The 12,406-nt window shown below is 47.6% G+C and overlaps 1 protein-coding gene across 1 annotated transcript in view; it reads left to right on the top strand.

The window, feature by feature from the left end:
- The window catches only part of ZNF292 (zinc finger protein 292), a 76,157-nt gene that overhangs the window by 53,625 nt on the left and 10,126 nt on the right, over window positions 1-12,406 (top strand). The window contains exons 5-7 of the mRNA XM_075340150.1: window positions 9,134-9,336; window positions 11,016-11,152; window positions 11,458-11,599. Coding sequence (XP_075196265.1) covers window positions 9,134-9,336; window positions 11,016-11,152; window positions 11,458-11,599 — 482 coding nt within the window. The remainder of the gene's footprint in view (window positions 1-9,133; window positions 9,337-11,015; window positions 11,153-11,457; window positions 11,600-12,406) is intronic.

Genomic DNA, 12,406 nt, shown 5'->3' with positions numbered 1-12,406 from the left:
AAAACTTTTCATTTTCAATGGGGCGAATGGGGGGTGATTTGAACTTTAATTTTTTTTTTTATTTATTTTTTTTTTATTTCACTAGTCCCCGTAGGGGGCTATAAGGATCAGCAGTCTGATCGCTTGTGCTTTTCTGTAGATCACAGCTGCAGAGCTCTGATCTGCTGAATTGCTGCTCTCCTCTCACACAAGGTGCTATGCTGGCAGTAAGAGGGACTCATGATAGCTACAGGAGTCATGACATGACCCTGTGCTACCATGGCAACCATCAGCTCCATGTGATCACATCACGTGACTTCCTATGGCGGTGGGTGAGTCAGCGCTTACCGCAGCCGGCATTTAACTCACGCTGTCACATTTTTACAGCGCTATCTAAGGTATTAACAGGCTCCCTCCACACACCGTTGCTCCCCCGCATGTGCTTATCTCGGGCCTCCGCTCCTGGCAACTCCTGCTCACTGCTCTGTGTTGTGATTGCTGACAGGACGAACAGACCTCAAGCTGATGATAGGTTGACAAGAGAGGCTGCCAGGGGCGAAGATCTGAGGTGAGTGCGTGCCCCTGGGAAAGGTGATCGCGGCATGACATCTGTAGTGGAATGCCAGGCTAAGGCTGCAGATCACCCCTACTCGCCTCATGTCACCTCGGACCTCTGATCCCGGCCGGCAGCTTCTCTTTTCAGCCTGGTGTCTCGGCAGTACCTCCTCTCAGTGCTCAGAGCACAGTACATGGGGGCACAGTAATATGGTGGCAGAGTATATGGGGCACAGTATACAGTGGAGCACTATGCCAGCTGTCCTTGGTAATACTTTAGATATATTATGATCACTTTACAGTCCCCAACAAAATGCCTCCTCACTGTGATCCTAAACTTCATCCTCCCTTATCCTTTTGGAAACACCCAGGAGGGGAGCGGAAGGTGTGACCTCACACACTGGAGCAGATTCCACCCACTTTACTGCAGTTGTAATCCAAATTGTATACTAGGTTTCAGCAGCTGGTCACCCTAGTGTTTAAGAATGGAGAATATCAAACTTTAAAATATTTTGCTCAATTAAAAACAAATAATATTTAAACACAATATTAAAACTTTACATTTTTTTTTTTTCAGATACTGAAAATTATTATTTTTTTTTTTTTAAAGACACCTTCCCTTTAACCCCTTCAGCCCCGGGGCACTTTCCGTTTTTGCATTTTTGTTTTTTGCTCCCCTTCAGAGAGCCGTAACTTTTTTATTTTTCCGTCAATCTTGCCATATGAGGGCTTGTTTTTTGCGGGACAAGTTGTACTTTTAAATGAAACCATACGTTTTACCATATGGTGTACTGGAAAACAGCAAAAAAATTCCAAGTGTGGAAAAACTGCAAAAAAAAGTGTGATGGCACAATAGTTTTTTGGATGTTTTATTCACGGTGTTCACTATATGGTAAAACTGATGTGTGAATATGATGCCTGAGGTCGGTGCGAGTTTGTAGACACCAAACATGTATAGGTTTACTTGTATCTAAGGGGTTAAAAAAATTCACAAACTTGTCCAATAAAAGTGGCACACGTTTTGCGCCATTTTCCGAAACGTAGCGTTCTCATTTTTCTGGATCTATGGCTCAGTGACGGCTTTTTTTTTTTTTTTTTGCGTCTCGAGCTGTTGTTTCTAATGGTACCATTTTTGTGCAGATGCTACGTTTTGATCGCTTGTTATTGCATTTTGCGTAAAACGTGCGGCGACCAAAAAACGTAATTTTGGCGTTTGGAATTTTTTTGCCACTACGCCGTTTACCAATCAGATTAATTGATTTTATATTTCTTTGTCGCTCCATTGGGAGACCCAGACAATTGGGTGTATAGCTTCTGCCTCCGGAGGCCACACAAAGTATTACACTTTAAAAAGTGTAACCCCTCCCCTCTGCCTATACACCCTCCCGTGCATCACGGGCCCATCAGTTTTATGCTTTGTGTTGAAGGAGGCACACATTCACGCAAGCTCCACATTTTAGTCAGCAGCAGCTGCTGATTATATCGGATGGAAGAAAAGAGGGCCCCCCACAGGGCCCCCGGCATGCTCCCTTCTCACCCCACTAAGTCGGCGGTGCTGTTAAGGTTGAGGTACCCATTGCGGGTACAAAGGCTGGAGTCCACATGCCGTTTTCCTTCCCCATCCCTTAGAGGCTCTGGGAGAAGTGGGATCCTAACCGGTCACCATTCACTGGGACCGGGCTCCCTCCGCAGCCCCTGGGGGAATCTGACGGACAGGAGACTGGATATCATCAGGGACAGGGCCCTGCATCTTTAAGGTACTCTGTGTCCCCTTGGGGACGCTGCATGGAGCGCCTGTGTTACAGACGCTGCAGCGGCTGCTGTGTGTTTTTTGTGAGACCGGGACTACCGCGCCTGTTTGTCGGCCGCGTTATTAACTTTAGTCCCCGGCTTCTGCGGCCTAGTACCATAACTCCCGCCCCCGGGCCTGCCAGTCAGGGGTAAGGGCGGGACGGCCGACTGGACGTCGGCAGTGAGGGCTGGAGCATACTTTGGTGTCCTCCTCCCCCCTCACTGAGCACTGTGGGGCACCAGATTCCCGCACTTTATTAGTCACGCCCACGGCTCCCTCCTCCCCTGAGAACGCTGGCAGCCATTGTTATAATCACTTCTGCCGGTGGAGGATTTCAGAACGAGCTCTGCAGCTCTGGGAGGCCCAGGCAGGGAATCTGGTGGACACACAACCGCTTTGGGCGGTCGGTAAGCCACACCGGTTACAGGTGCTGGTTCCCCTGGGGTGCCGAAGTGTATATATATATATATATATATATATATATATATATATATATATATATATATATATATATATATATATATATATATATATATATATATATATATATATATATTGTACATATTGTACACATTTTCTCTGTTCGGCCGCATTATTTGCTTTTGGCTATATACCCTGACTGATCACTCTAAGAGGAGACAACAGCATGTCGTCCGCAAAGAGCAAGGGTGCCAAGGCACAGGCTTATTTTGCAACCTGTACCTCTTGTGCGGCTATGTTACCTGCAGGTTCCACCTACCCTCATTGTGTGCAATGCTCGGCACCTGTGGCACAGCCGGAGCCTCGGGCACAGGTGGGACCCTCGGCTCAGGTAGAACCGCCGGCTTCCACTGTCCAGGTGGCAGGGACAGAGTTTGCAGTTCTGGCTGAGAAACTCTCTGAGTCGCTTTCACAATCCATGGCTCAGTCTATGGACAGATGGTCTGCTAAGATACTAGAAGCCTTGCAGTCCAGACCGGTAGCACAGGCCCAGGGCACTGTGAGTTCATCGCCCCCAGGCCCCTCTCGGTCGGCGCAGCAAAGTGCTCCTGGGGTGACACCTAGGTCCCACGGTGAGGACGCCGACACGGACCGCAGTCCCAGACCGGCTAAGCGGGCTCGCTGGGAACCTTCCCCGACTTCATCACGCTGTTCGGGGTCTCAGCATGAGGACTCTCTGGAGGACGAAGCGGAGGTCGCACCTCAGGGCTCTGATCCTGACGTTGCTCTCAATCTTGATACACCTGAAGGGGACGCCATAGTAAATGACCTTATAGCGTCCATCAACCAGGTGCTAGATCTTTCTCCCCCCAACTCCACCTATAGAGGAGTCGGCTTCACAGCAGGAGAAACACCAGTTTAGGTTTCCCAAACGTACACGGAGTGCGTTTTTCGATCACTCTAACTTCAGAGATGCTGTCCAGAAGCACAGAGCATTTCCGGACAAGCGCTTTACTAAGCGCCTTAATGACACACGTTACCCCTTCCCCCCTGACGTAGTTAAGGGTTGGGCTCAGTGTCCCAAGGTGGATCCCCCAGTCTCCAGACTGGCGGCTAGATCAGTAGTATCAGTGGCAGATGGTTCATCGCTCAAGGATGCCACTGACAGGCAAATAGAGCTCATGATGAAATCCATCTATGAAGCCATAGGCGCGTCTTTTGCTCCGGCATTCGCAGCCGTGTGGGCACTCCAAGCTATCTCAGCTTGTCTGTCTGAGATTAATGCGGTCACACGTACCTCTGCTCCGCAGGTTGTGTCTTTGACTTCTCAGGCGTCGGCCTTTTCGTCCTACGCCATGAATGCCGTCCTGGACTCTGCGAGCCATACAGCGGTAGCATCCGCCAATTCGGTGGCAGTCCGCAGGGCCATGTGGCTACGCGAATGGAAGGCAGACTGCTTCCAAGAAGTTCTTAACCGGATTGCCATTTTCTGGCGACCGTTTGTTTGGCGAGCAATTGGACGAAATTATTAAACAATCCAAGGGAAAGGACTCGTCCTTACCCCAGTCTAAACCAAACAGACCTCAGCAACGAAAGATACAACCGAGGTTTCGGTCCTTTCGGCCCTCATCTAGGTCTCATTCCTCCACGTCCAGCAGGTCCGAGAAGGGCCAGAGGAACCCTTCTGCATGGCGGTCTAAGTCACGTCCTAAAAAGACCGCCGGAGGAACCGCCTCCAAGGCGGCCTCCTCATGACTTTCGGCCTCCCCAAACCGCATCCTCGGTCGGTGGCAGGCTCTCCCGCTTTTGCGACGCCTGGTGGCCACATGTCCAAGACCGATGGGTGAGAGAAATTCTGTCTCACGGTTACAGGATAGAGCTCCGTTCTCGTCCTCCGACTCGTTTCTTCAGAACATCTCCGCCCCCCGAGCGAGCCGATGCACTTTTTCAGGCGGTGAACACTCTGAAGGCAGAAGGAGTTGTGATCCCCGTTCCCCTTCAAGAACGGGGTCGCGGTTTTTACTCCAACTTGTTCGTGGTGCCAAAAAAGGACGGATCATTCCGTCCCGTTCTGGACCTCAAACTGCTCAACAGACACGTGAGAACCAGACGGTTCCGGATGGAATCTCTCCGCTCTGTCATCGCCTCGATGTCCCAAGGAGACTTCCTAGCATCAATCGACATCAGGGATGCTTTTCTCCATGTGCCGATTGCACCAGAGCATCAACGCTTCCTGCGTTTCGCCATCGGGGACGAACACCTTCAGTTCGTGGCACTGCCGTTCGGCCTGGCGACAGCCCCACGGGTCTTCACCAAGGTCATGGCAGCAGTGGTGGCGGTCCTACACTCTCAGGGCCACTCGGTGATCCCTTACTTAGACGATCTTCTAGTCAAGGCACCCTCTCGGGTGGCATGTCAACACGGCCTGACCATTGCTCTGGAGACTCTCCAGAGGTTCGGGTGGATCATCAATTTCCCAAAGTCAAAATTGACACCGACCCAATCACTGACTTACCTCGGGATGGAGTTTCATACTCTCTCAGCGATAGTGAAGCTTCCGCTGGACAAACAGCGTTCGCTACAGACAGGGGTGCACTCTCTCCTTCGGGCCCAGTCACACCCCTTGAGGCGCCTCATGCACTTCCTAGGGAAGATGGTGGCAGCAATGGAGGCAGTCCCCTTTGCGCAGTTTCATCTGCGTCCACTTCAATGGGACATTCTCCGCAAATGGGACAGGAGGTCGACGTCCCTAGACAGGAACGTCTCTCTTTCACTGGCAGCCAAAACCTCTCTTCAGTGGTGGCTCCTTCCCACTTCTTTGTCGAAGGGAAAATCATTCCTGCCCCCATCCTGGGCTGTGGTCACGACGGACGCGAGTCTGTCAGGGTGGGGAGCGGTCTTTCTCCACCACAGGGCTCAGGGAACCTGGACTCCGACGGAGTCCTCCCTTCAGATCAATGTTCTGGAGATAAGGGCAGTGTATCTAGCCCTAAAGGCGTTCCACCGATGGCTGGAGGGCAGGCAGATCCGCATACAGTCGGACAACGCCACGGCAGTCGCGTACATCAACCACCAGGGCGGCACGCGCAGCCGTCAAGCCTTCCAGGAAGTCCGGCGGATTCTGCTGTGGGCAGAGGCCACAGCCTCCACCATCTCCGCAGTTCACATCCCGGGCGTAGAAAACTGGGAAGCAGACTTTCTCAGTCGCCAGGGCATGGACGCAGGGGAATGGTCTCTTCACCCGGACGTGTTTCAAGAGATCTGTTGCCGCTGGGGAACACCAGACGTCGACCTCATGGCGTCTCAGCACAACAACAAAGTCCCAGCATTCATGGCACGGTCTCAAGATCACAGAGCTCTGGCGGCGGACGCATTAGTTCAGGATTGGTCGCAGTTTCGACTGCCTTATGTATTTCCTCCTCTGGCACTGCTGCCCAAAGTGTTACGCAAGATCAGGTCCGACTGCCGCCGCGCCATCCTCGTCGCTCCAGACTGGCCGAGGAAGTCGTGGTACCCGGATCTGTGGCACCTCACGGTGGGTCAACCGTGGGCACTCCCAGACCGACCAGACTTGCTGTCTCAAGGGCCATTTTTCCATCTGAATTCTGCGGCCCTCAACCTGACTGTGTGGCCATTGAGTCCTGGCTCCTAGCGTCATCAGGGTTATCTCAAGATGTCATTGCCACTATGAGACAGGCCAGGAAACCAACGTCCGCCAAGATCTATCACAGGACTTGGAGGATCTTCTTATCCTGGTGCTCTGATCAGGATTTTACCCCCTGGCCGTTTGCCTTGCCCACTTTTCTTTCTTTCCTTCAATCCGGAATGGACAAGGGTTTGTCTCTCGGCTCTCTCAAGGGACAAGTATCGGCGCTTTCCGTGTTTTTTCAAAAGCGTCTAGCCAGGCTTCCGCAGGTCCGCACGTTCCTGCAGGGAGTTTGCCACATAATACCACCCTACAAGAGGCCGCTGGAACCATGGGATCTTAACAGAGTGCTAAAGGCTCTTCAGAAACCACCCTTCGAGCCACTGCGGGATGTCTCTCTATCACGTCTTTCGCAGAAGGTGGTTTTTCTAGTGGCAGTTACATCGCTCCGTAGAGTGTCGGAGTTGGCAGCGCTGTCATGCAAAGCCCCCTTCCTGGTTTTTCACCAGGATAAGGTGGTTCTGCGTCCGGTCCCGGAATTTCTCCCTAAGGTGGTATCCCCTTTTCATCTCAATCAGGATATCTCCTTACCTTCTTTTTGCCCTCATCCAGTTCACCAATGTGAAAAGGATTTGCACTTGTTAGATCTAGTGAGAGCACTCCGGCTCTACATTTCTCGCACGGCGCCCCTGCGCCGTTCTGATGCGCTCTTTGTCCTTGTCGCTGGCCAGCGTAAGGGGTCGCAGGCTTCCAAGTCAACCTTGGCTCGGTGGATCAAGGAACCGATTCTTGAAGCCTACCGTTCTTCTGGGCTTCCGATTCCTTCAGGGCTGAAAGCCCATTCTACCAGAGCCGTGGGTGCATCCTGGGCATTGCGGCACCAGGCTACGGCTCAGCAGGTGTGTCAGGCGGCTACCTGGTCGAGTCTGCACACTTTCACGAAACACTATCAGGTGCATGCCTATGCTTCGGCAGATGCCAGCCTAGGTAGGCGAGTCCTTCAGGCGGCGGTTGCCCACCTGTAAGAGGGGGCCGTTTTTTCGGCTCTTTTTATCGAGGTATTCTTTTACCCACCCAGGGACTGCTTTTGGACGTCCCAATTGTCTGGGTCTCCCAATGGAGCGACAAAGAAGAAGGGAATTTTGTTTACTTACCGTAAATTCCTTTTCTTCTAGCTCCTATTGGGAGACCCAGCACCCGCCCCTGTTCCCTTCGGGCTGGTTGTTCTTTTGTGTACACATGTTGTTCATGTTGAATTGTTCTTTGGGTTCATGGTTTCAGTTCTCCGAACATCCTTCGGATTGAATTTACCTTAGACCAATTTATAAGTTTCCTCCTTCCTGCTTTGGCACCAAAACTGATGGGCCCGTGATGCACGGGAGGGTGTATAGGCAGAGGGGAGGGGTTACACTTTTTAAAGTGTAATACTTTGTGTGGCCTCCGGAGGCAGAAGCTATACACCCAATTGTCTGGGTCTCCCAATAGGAGCTAGAAAAAAAGGAATTTACGGTAAGTAAACAAAATTCCCTTCTTTGATCGGGCATTTCTGAACGCGGCGATACCAAATATGTGTATGTATATTTATTTTTTAATCCTTTAATTTTCAATGGGGGGAAGGGGGGGGTGATTGGAACTTTTTTAGGTGTGTTTTTTTTTTTATTATTTTACTAGTCCCCCTAGGGGGCTATAGCGATCAGCAATCTGATCGCTCTTATCTATCTGCTGATCACAGCTATACAGGTGTAAACAGCAGATTCAGTCACTTCCTGTTTCTCTCTGCTCTCGGCCGAAGGAAAACGAAAGTGAAACTTCATAGCTGCAGGCATCATCACATGACCCTGTGCTACGATGGCAACCACCGAAAGTCACGTGATCACGCACGTGACTTCCAGTGGGGGCGGCAGTAAGTAAAAATCATGGCCGTGCGCATATAGATCTCGCTGCCAGACTTTGGCAGCGAGATTTAAGGGGTTACATGTTGCGAGTGGAAGCGATTCCACTCGCAACATGCAGGCACACATGTCAGCTGTTTAAAACAGCTATGTGTGCCGACCCCCGCCGCCTGCCCGTGGCAGGGGGCGGGGCTTATGGGACACACTTCATGACGGATATATCCGTCCATGGTCGTGAAGGGGTTAAGGATAAAGTAATTTGTCTATTACATGTCACTGGATTAAACCAGCAAAAAATACTGTAAAAGCATCACAGTTGTCAAATTGCTGGGTCTGGGTGTCATTCACCCCTGAATTTTGGAATAAGTTATGCCCTATCTTATCAATATGGAATAGCTTATATAATAATGTTTAGCCCCTTTAAAGGGCTAGTCCAACCGTTCTCATTCCCTGTTTGGCACTGTTAAGGTTCTAGCATAAGGAATGAGAAGGGATTGTCCTAGTAATGGACAACCACTTTAATATGGTACAGTTGCCATCTGTGTCAGATATATATATTTTTTTTGCCTTTCTTAGTATCAACACTGTAGAATTATAAGTTGGACTCAGACCTGATTAATTTTATAACCTGATCAAGTATGCAATGTTCACTGTTTGGGAACTATTTTAATTTTCTTCTCGTCTTTCCCCTTTTAAATAAAACCTTTTTTGAGTGCTTCCTTTTAACATTTTTTTCATATTCCATACTGGATAGTAAAAGTTATGTTTACTATTACATCCTTTTACATAATGCATGTTGCTAATTTAAATGAGGATATCCTACCTATTTTTTGCCTCCCTTTTCCACAGCCGAACGGTTTCTTTACTCTGAGGGCCCATTGCTACTGGAAATGAGAATTAAGCGTCTTCTGAAACTCGGCAGGGTGGCGGCAGCTACATGCTTGGCAAGCATATGTTCAGACCATCCAGAAATGAGCAGGAAAGGACACTTTAAACAGCTCTACCTGAAATGTCTTTGCGCAGCCTCACCAAATATAAAGCTTATTGAGGAGGTTAGTAATGGCTAAACAATTTAATGACAGTTTTCCTTGGAAGGCGTTGATATAAACATTTAAAAGATGGTTACACTTGAACCCCCTTTGACAATGCATGCAGTAGTACATCCTTGATGTTGCCACAAATGGATATACATTAATGTCTAGGTAATCATGCATGCACAGACACTGTTTGCAGGGCTATCGCCACAAAACCTTTACGTAATTGACAGCCAAGCTTCTGCAACAACAGCCAGGGCTTGTGCCAGCCAAGTCCCTAGTTATTCATCCCTTTAAAAGCCATGGTCCATAGCTAATGCAGCATTTAGACGGTTGTGAGTGAGGCGGCAGCACACCATTGGCCTTCTGCGATGTGATCACCGATGCTTGTCATGGCAGCCAAAAGTCAAAGAATGACCTCCAGATCTGCAAGAGAAGGTTGCCTCTTCGTGTGCGGGGCGGTTGGGACCGATGGGCTCTATCCGACTCCTCCTCTCTTTTTCTTTTATTGCTGTCATCCTTCCCAGATCTCTGTGGATGATGCGTCCTACATCATGCACACAAAGGCCTCCATTGCGCTCCAGCGCATGCGCATTTTTATTACACTATTGTGGTGCGTATGCGCGGTAGCTCTTTGACCTTTCCCGGCTCCGGCGCATTACATTACTTTGATCTGCCCTCAGCAAGGCAGAGAGATGTGAACATGAACGCAATGGAGGACTTTGTGTGGATGACGTAGAACACATCATCCACATGGAACAGGGAAGAAGGACGGCGATCGCAAGAAGATAGGATGCGCCAGTCCAAGACTAGCAATGCCCATTCGATCTGACCGCCCCCCAGGTGAGTATAATAAAAGCTGTTTTTTATTTTATACAAAATGGCCTTGACATATATAGTATTCTAGAATGTTGTATATAAGAGCTTACTGGTGCTGGCCGCAGCTTATAGGGGACAAATCTGGTGGCAAGTTCCGTTTAAAAAACAAGCCCTCATACAGCGGTAAACAGAAAAGTTTATAGCAATGCAATGCAAAAATATTTTTGTGAAAAAGTAGGAAAACAAACAAAAAAATCTTATTTAAACGTAGTATTGCTATAAATGTACTGATCTGAAGATCGAATGCAGCACATGGTGAACGATGTGAAAAATATATACGATTCCTAATCTGTTTTTGTTTCACCTAAAAAATAAAACAAATAATAAATCACAATAAGGCTCACTTCGTATCCTGTGCTCTACAATGAGCGCTTAAATTGGGGTTTCCGTCAAAACTTCCAAAAAATAGTATTTTAACAAAAGCCCAAACAGAATCATTCACTTTAATGAGGCAGACTGATACCCTTTGGGTTCGAGCTGGCCTCTTTCCGCCAGTGTACCATCTCTGCTTTCAGCGCTTCAACAGCAGACGTCATACGCAGGAGCCGCTTGCCTCTGATTGGTCAGCACGCTGCCTTTTGAGAAGCTCTGACAGCGGAAGCTCCTGCATTATTTTTTTTTAGGAAGTAAAATGACATTTCAGAACTTAGCTGCTAAATGTAAGAAACATAACCAGCTATATAAACAGGTGAACCAACCAAATACACCCAGGTTTTATGTTTTAGATGGAATTTTAATTGCCATTGTCATGTTGTGGGACTGTCACTGTGTACTACTATAATATACTGTAATATTTTTTTATTTATTTATTTTTTTAGATTGCCAAAGTAGATTGCAAGGATGCCTTGGAAATGATATGCAATCTGGAGTCTGAAGGGGATGAAAAAACATCACTTATCCTTTGTGCAGCTTTCCTTTCACGCCAGCTCCAATTTGGGGAAATGTATTGTGCCTGGTAAGTGTGTAGAAGGAGTACGAAAAGTCTTAACCTGTTTTTGGTAGTAAGCATTATCTGCAAAAATAATTACTGTAGCCCCCCAAGATTGAAGTAATCAGGACACAGCCCATTAGTCAGACATTATTTGTGATGTTTTTTTCTCTGATGTGTTTGGGAAGAAAAATTTGTGTTTTGGTGGTCAAACCAACCAAATTGCAGTAAAAGTAAGGTAACACAAAAAAATCCTTCCTTATCATCTCTTTCTGTCCCTCCCCTCCTGTTAGCTCTTGGGTTCTAATATGTCTGCATATATGTGTTCTCAGGGAATTGACACTGTTCTGGAGTAAGCTGCAGAGAAGAGTTGAACCATCTATACAAGTTTATTTGGAAATATGTCGCCAGCTGTCTCAGCTAACGAAAACAGTGTATCACATCTTCTTTCTCATCAAGGTTATCCAGTCAGAGGTAAGCGGCTTTAAAGGGGTTTCAAGTTAAGTTGCTTTAATTAGACAGTTAAAATAGGTAGGTTTGCAATTGATTTTTTTTTTGTCATGCTCCTGATATGAGAGGTTTTATCTTATATAGTGTACGGTTTGTGTCAAAGGAAATCGACCACCAGAACATGGCCAAGTATGTTCAGGAGTTACACTTCCGGAGGAGTTAACTCCTAGCATCCCAGCCACCTTTCTCCAGCCCATTGATTTCTATACAGCATCTATCTGCTCATCTCCTCAACCTTCCCTCTGTTCTTCTGACCCAACTGCTGTCTGTCTGCTAATACTATGGTTCTGCTACTTACCAGAACTGTCACTAGAAGAGGCCTGACCGCCTTACTGGAAATCAGAAAGTAAGGAGACTGCAGTATTGTAAGCTGTTAAAGAGACAAATTGAGGACAACCCTATTAACTCTGAATACGTGTTTCTACCATTACTAAAAAAAAATTTAGATGCTCATGTCTTATACAATAACTTTTTAAGAAGTTTAATTCAGATAATAGAATAGAACCCAGTGATACAGCATGATCATTTTGAGTGTATTTTTGGCAAAAGTTTAGTTTTTTTGGTTTAATGTTTGTAACGTTGATATTTTGTTGCATTTTATTCTGTGTGGGATGAGCTCACTATGTATTGCTACATGTTGATCTACAGTCCATTTTTAGCATTTTAAAATATTTTAGAATATACATGCATGTTTGGATTGGTAACCTTTGCAGCCTACAGAATATTACTGCAGGAAAAGTATTTATTTCAGCCATATAATAATTGTAATCT

This window comes from Anomaloglossus baeobatrachus, chromosome 3 (genome assembly GCF_048569485.1).
Source record: "Anomaloglossus baeobatrachus isolate aAnoBae1 chromosome 3, aAnoBae1.hap1, whole genome shotgun sequence".
In the NCBI taxonomy this organism is placed as follows: Eukaryota; Metazoa; Chordata; class Amphibia; order Anura; family Aromobatidae; genus Anomaloglossus; species Anomaloglossus baeobatrachus.
The sequence above is the reverse complement of the archived record's forward strand: the minus strand, read 5'-3'. Positions and strand labels throughout refer to the sequence as shown.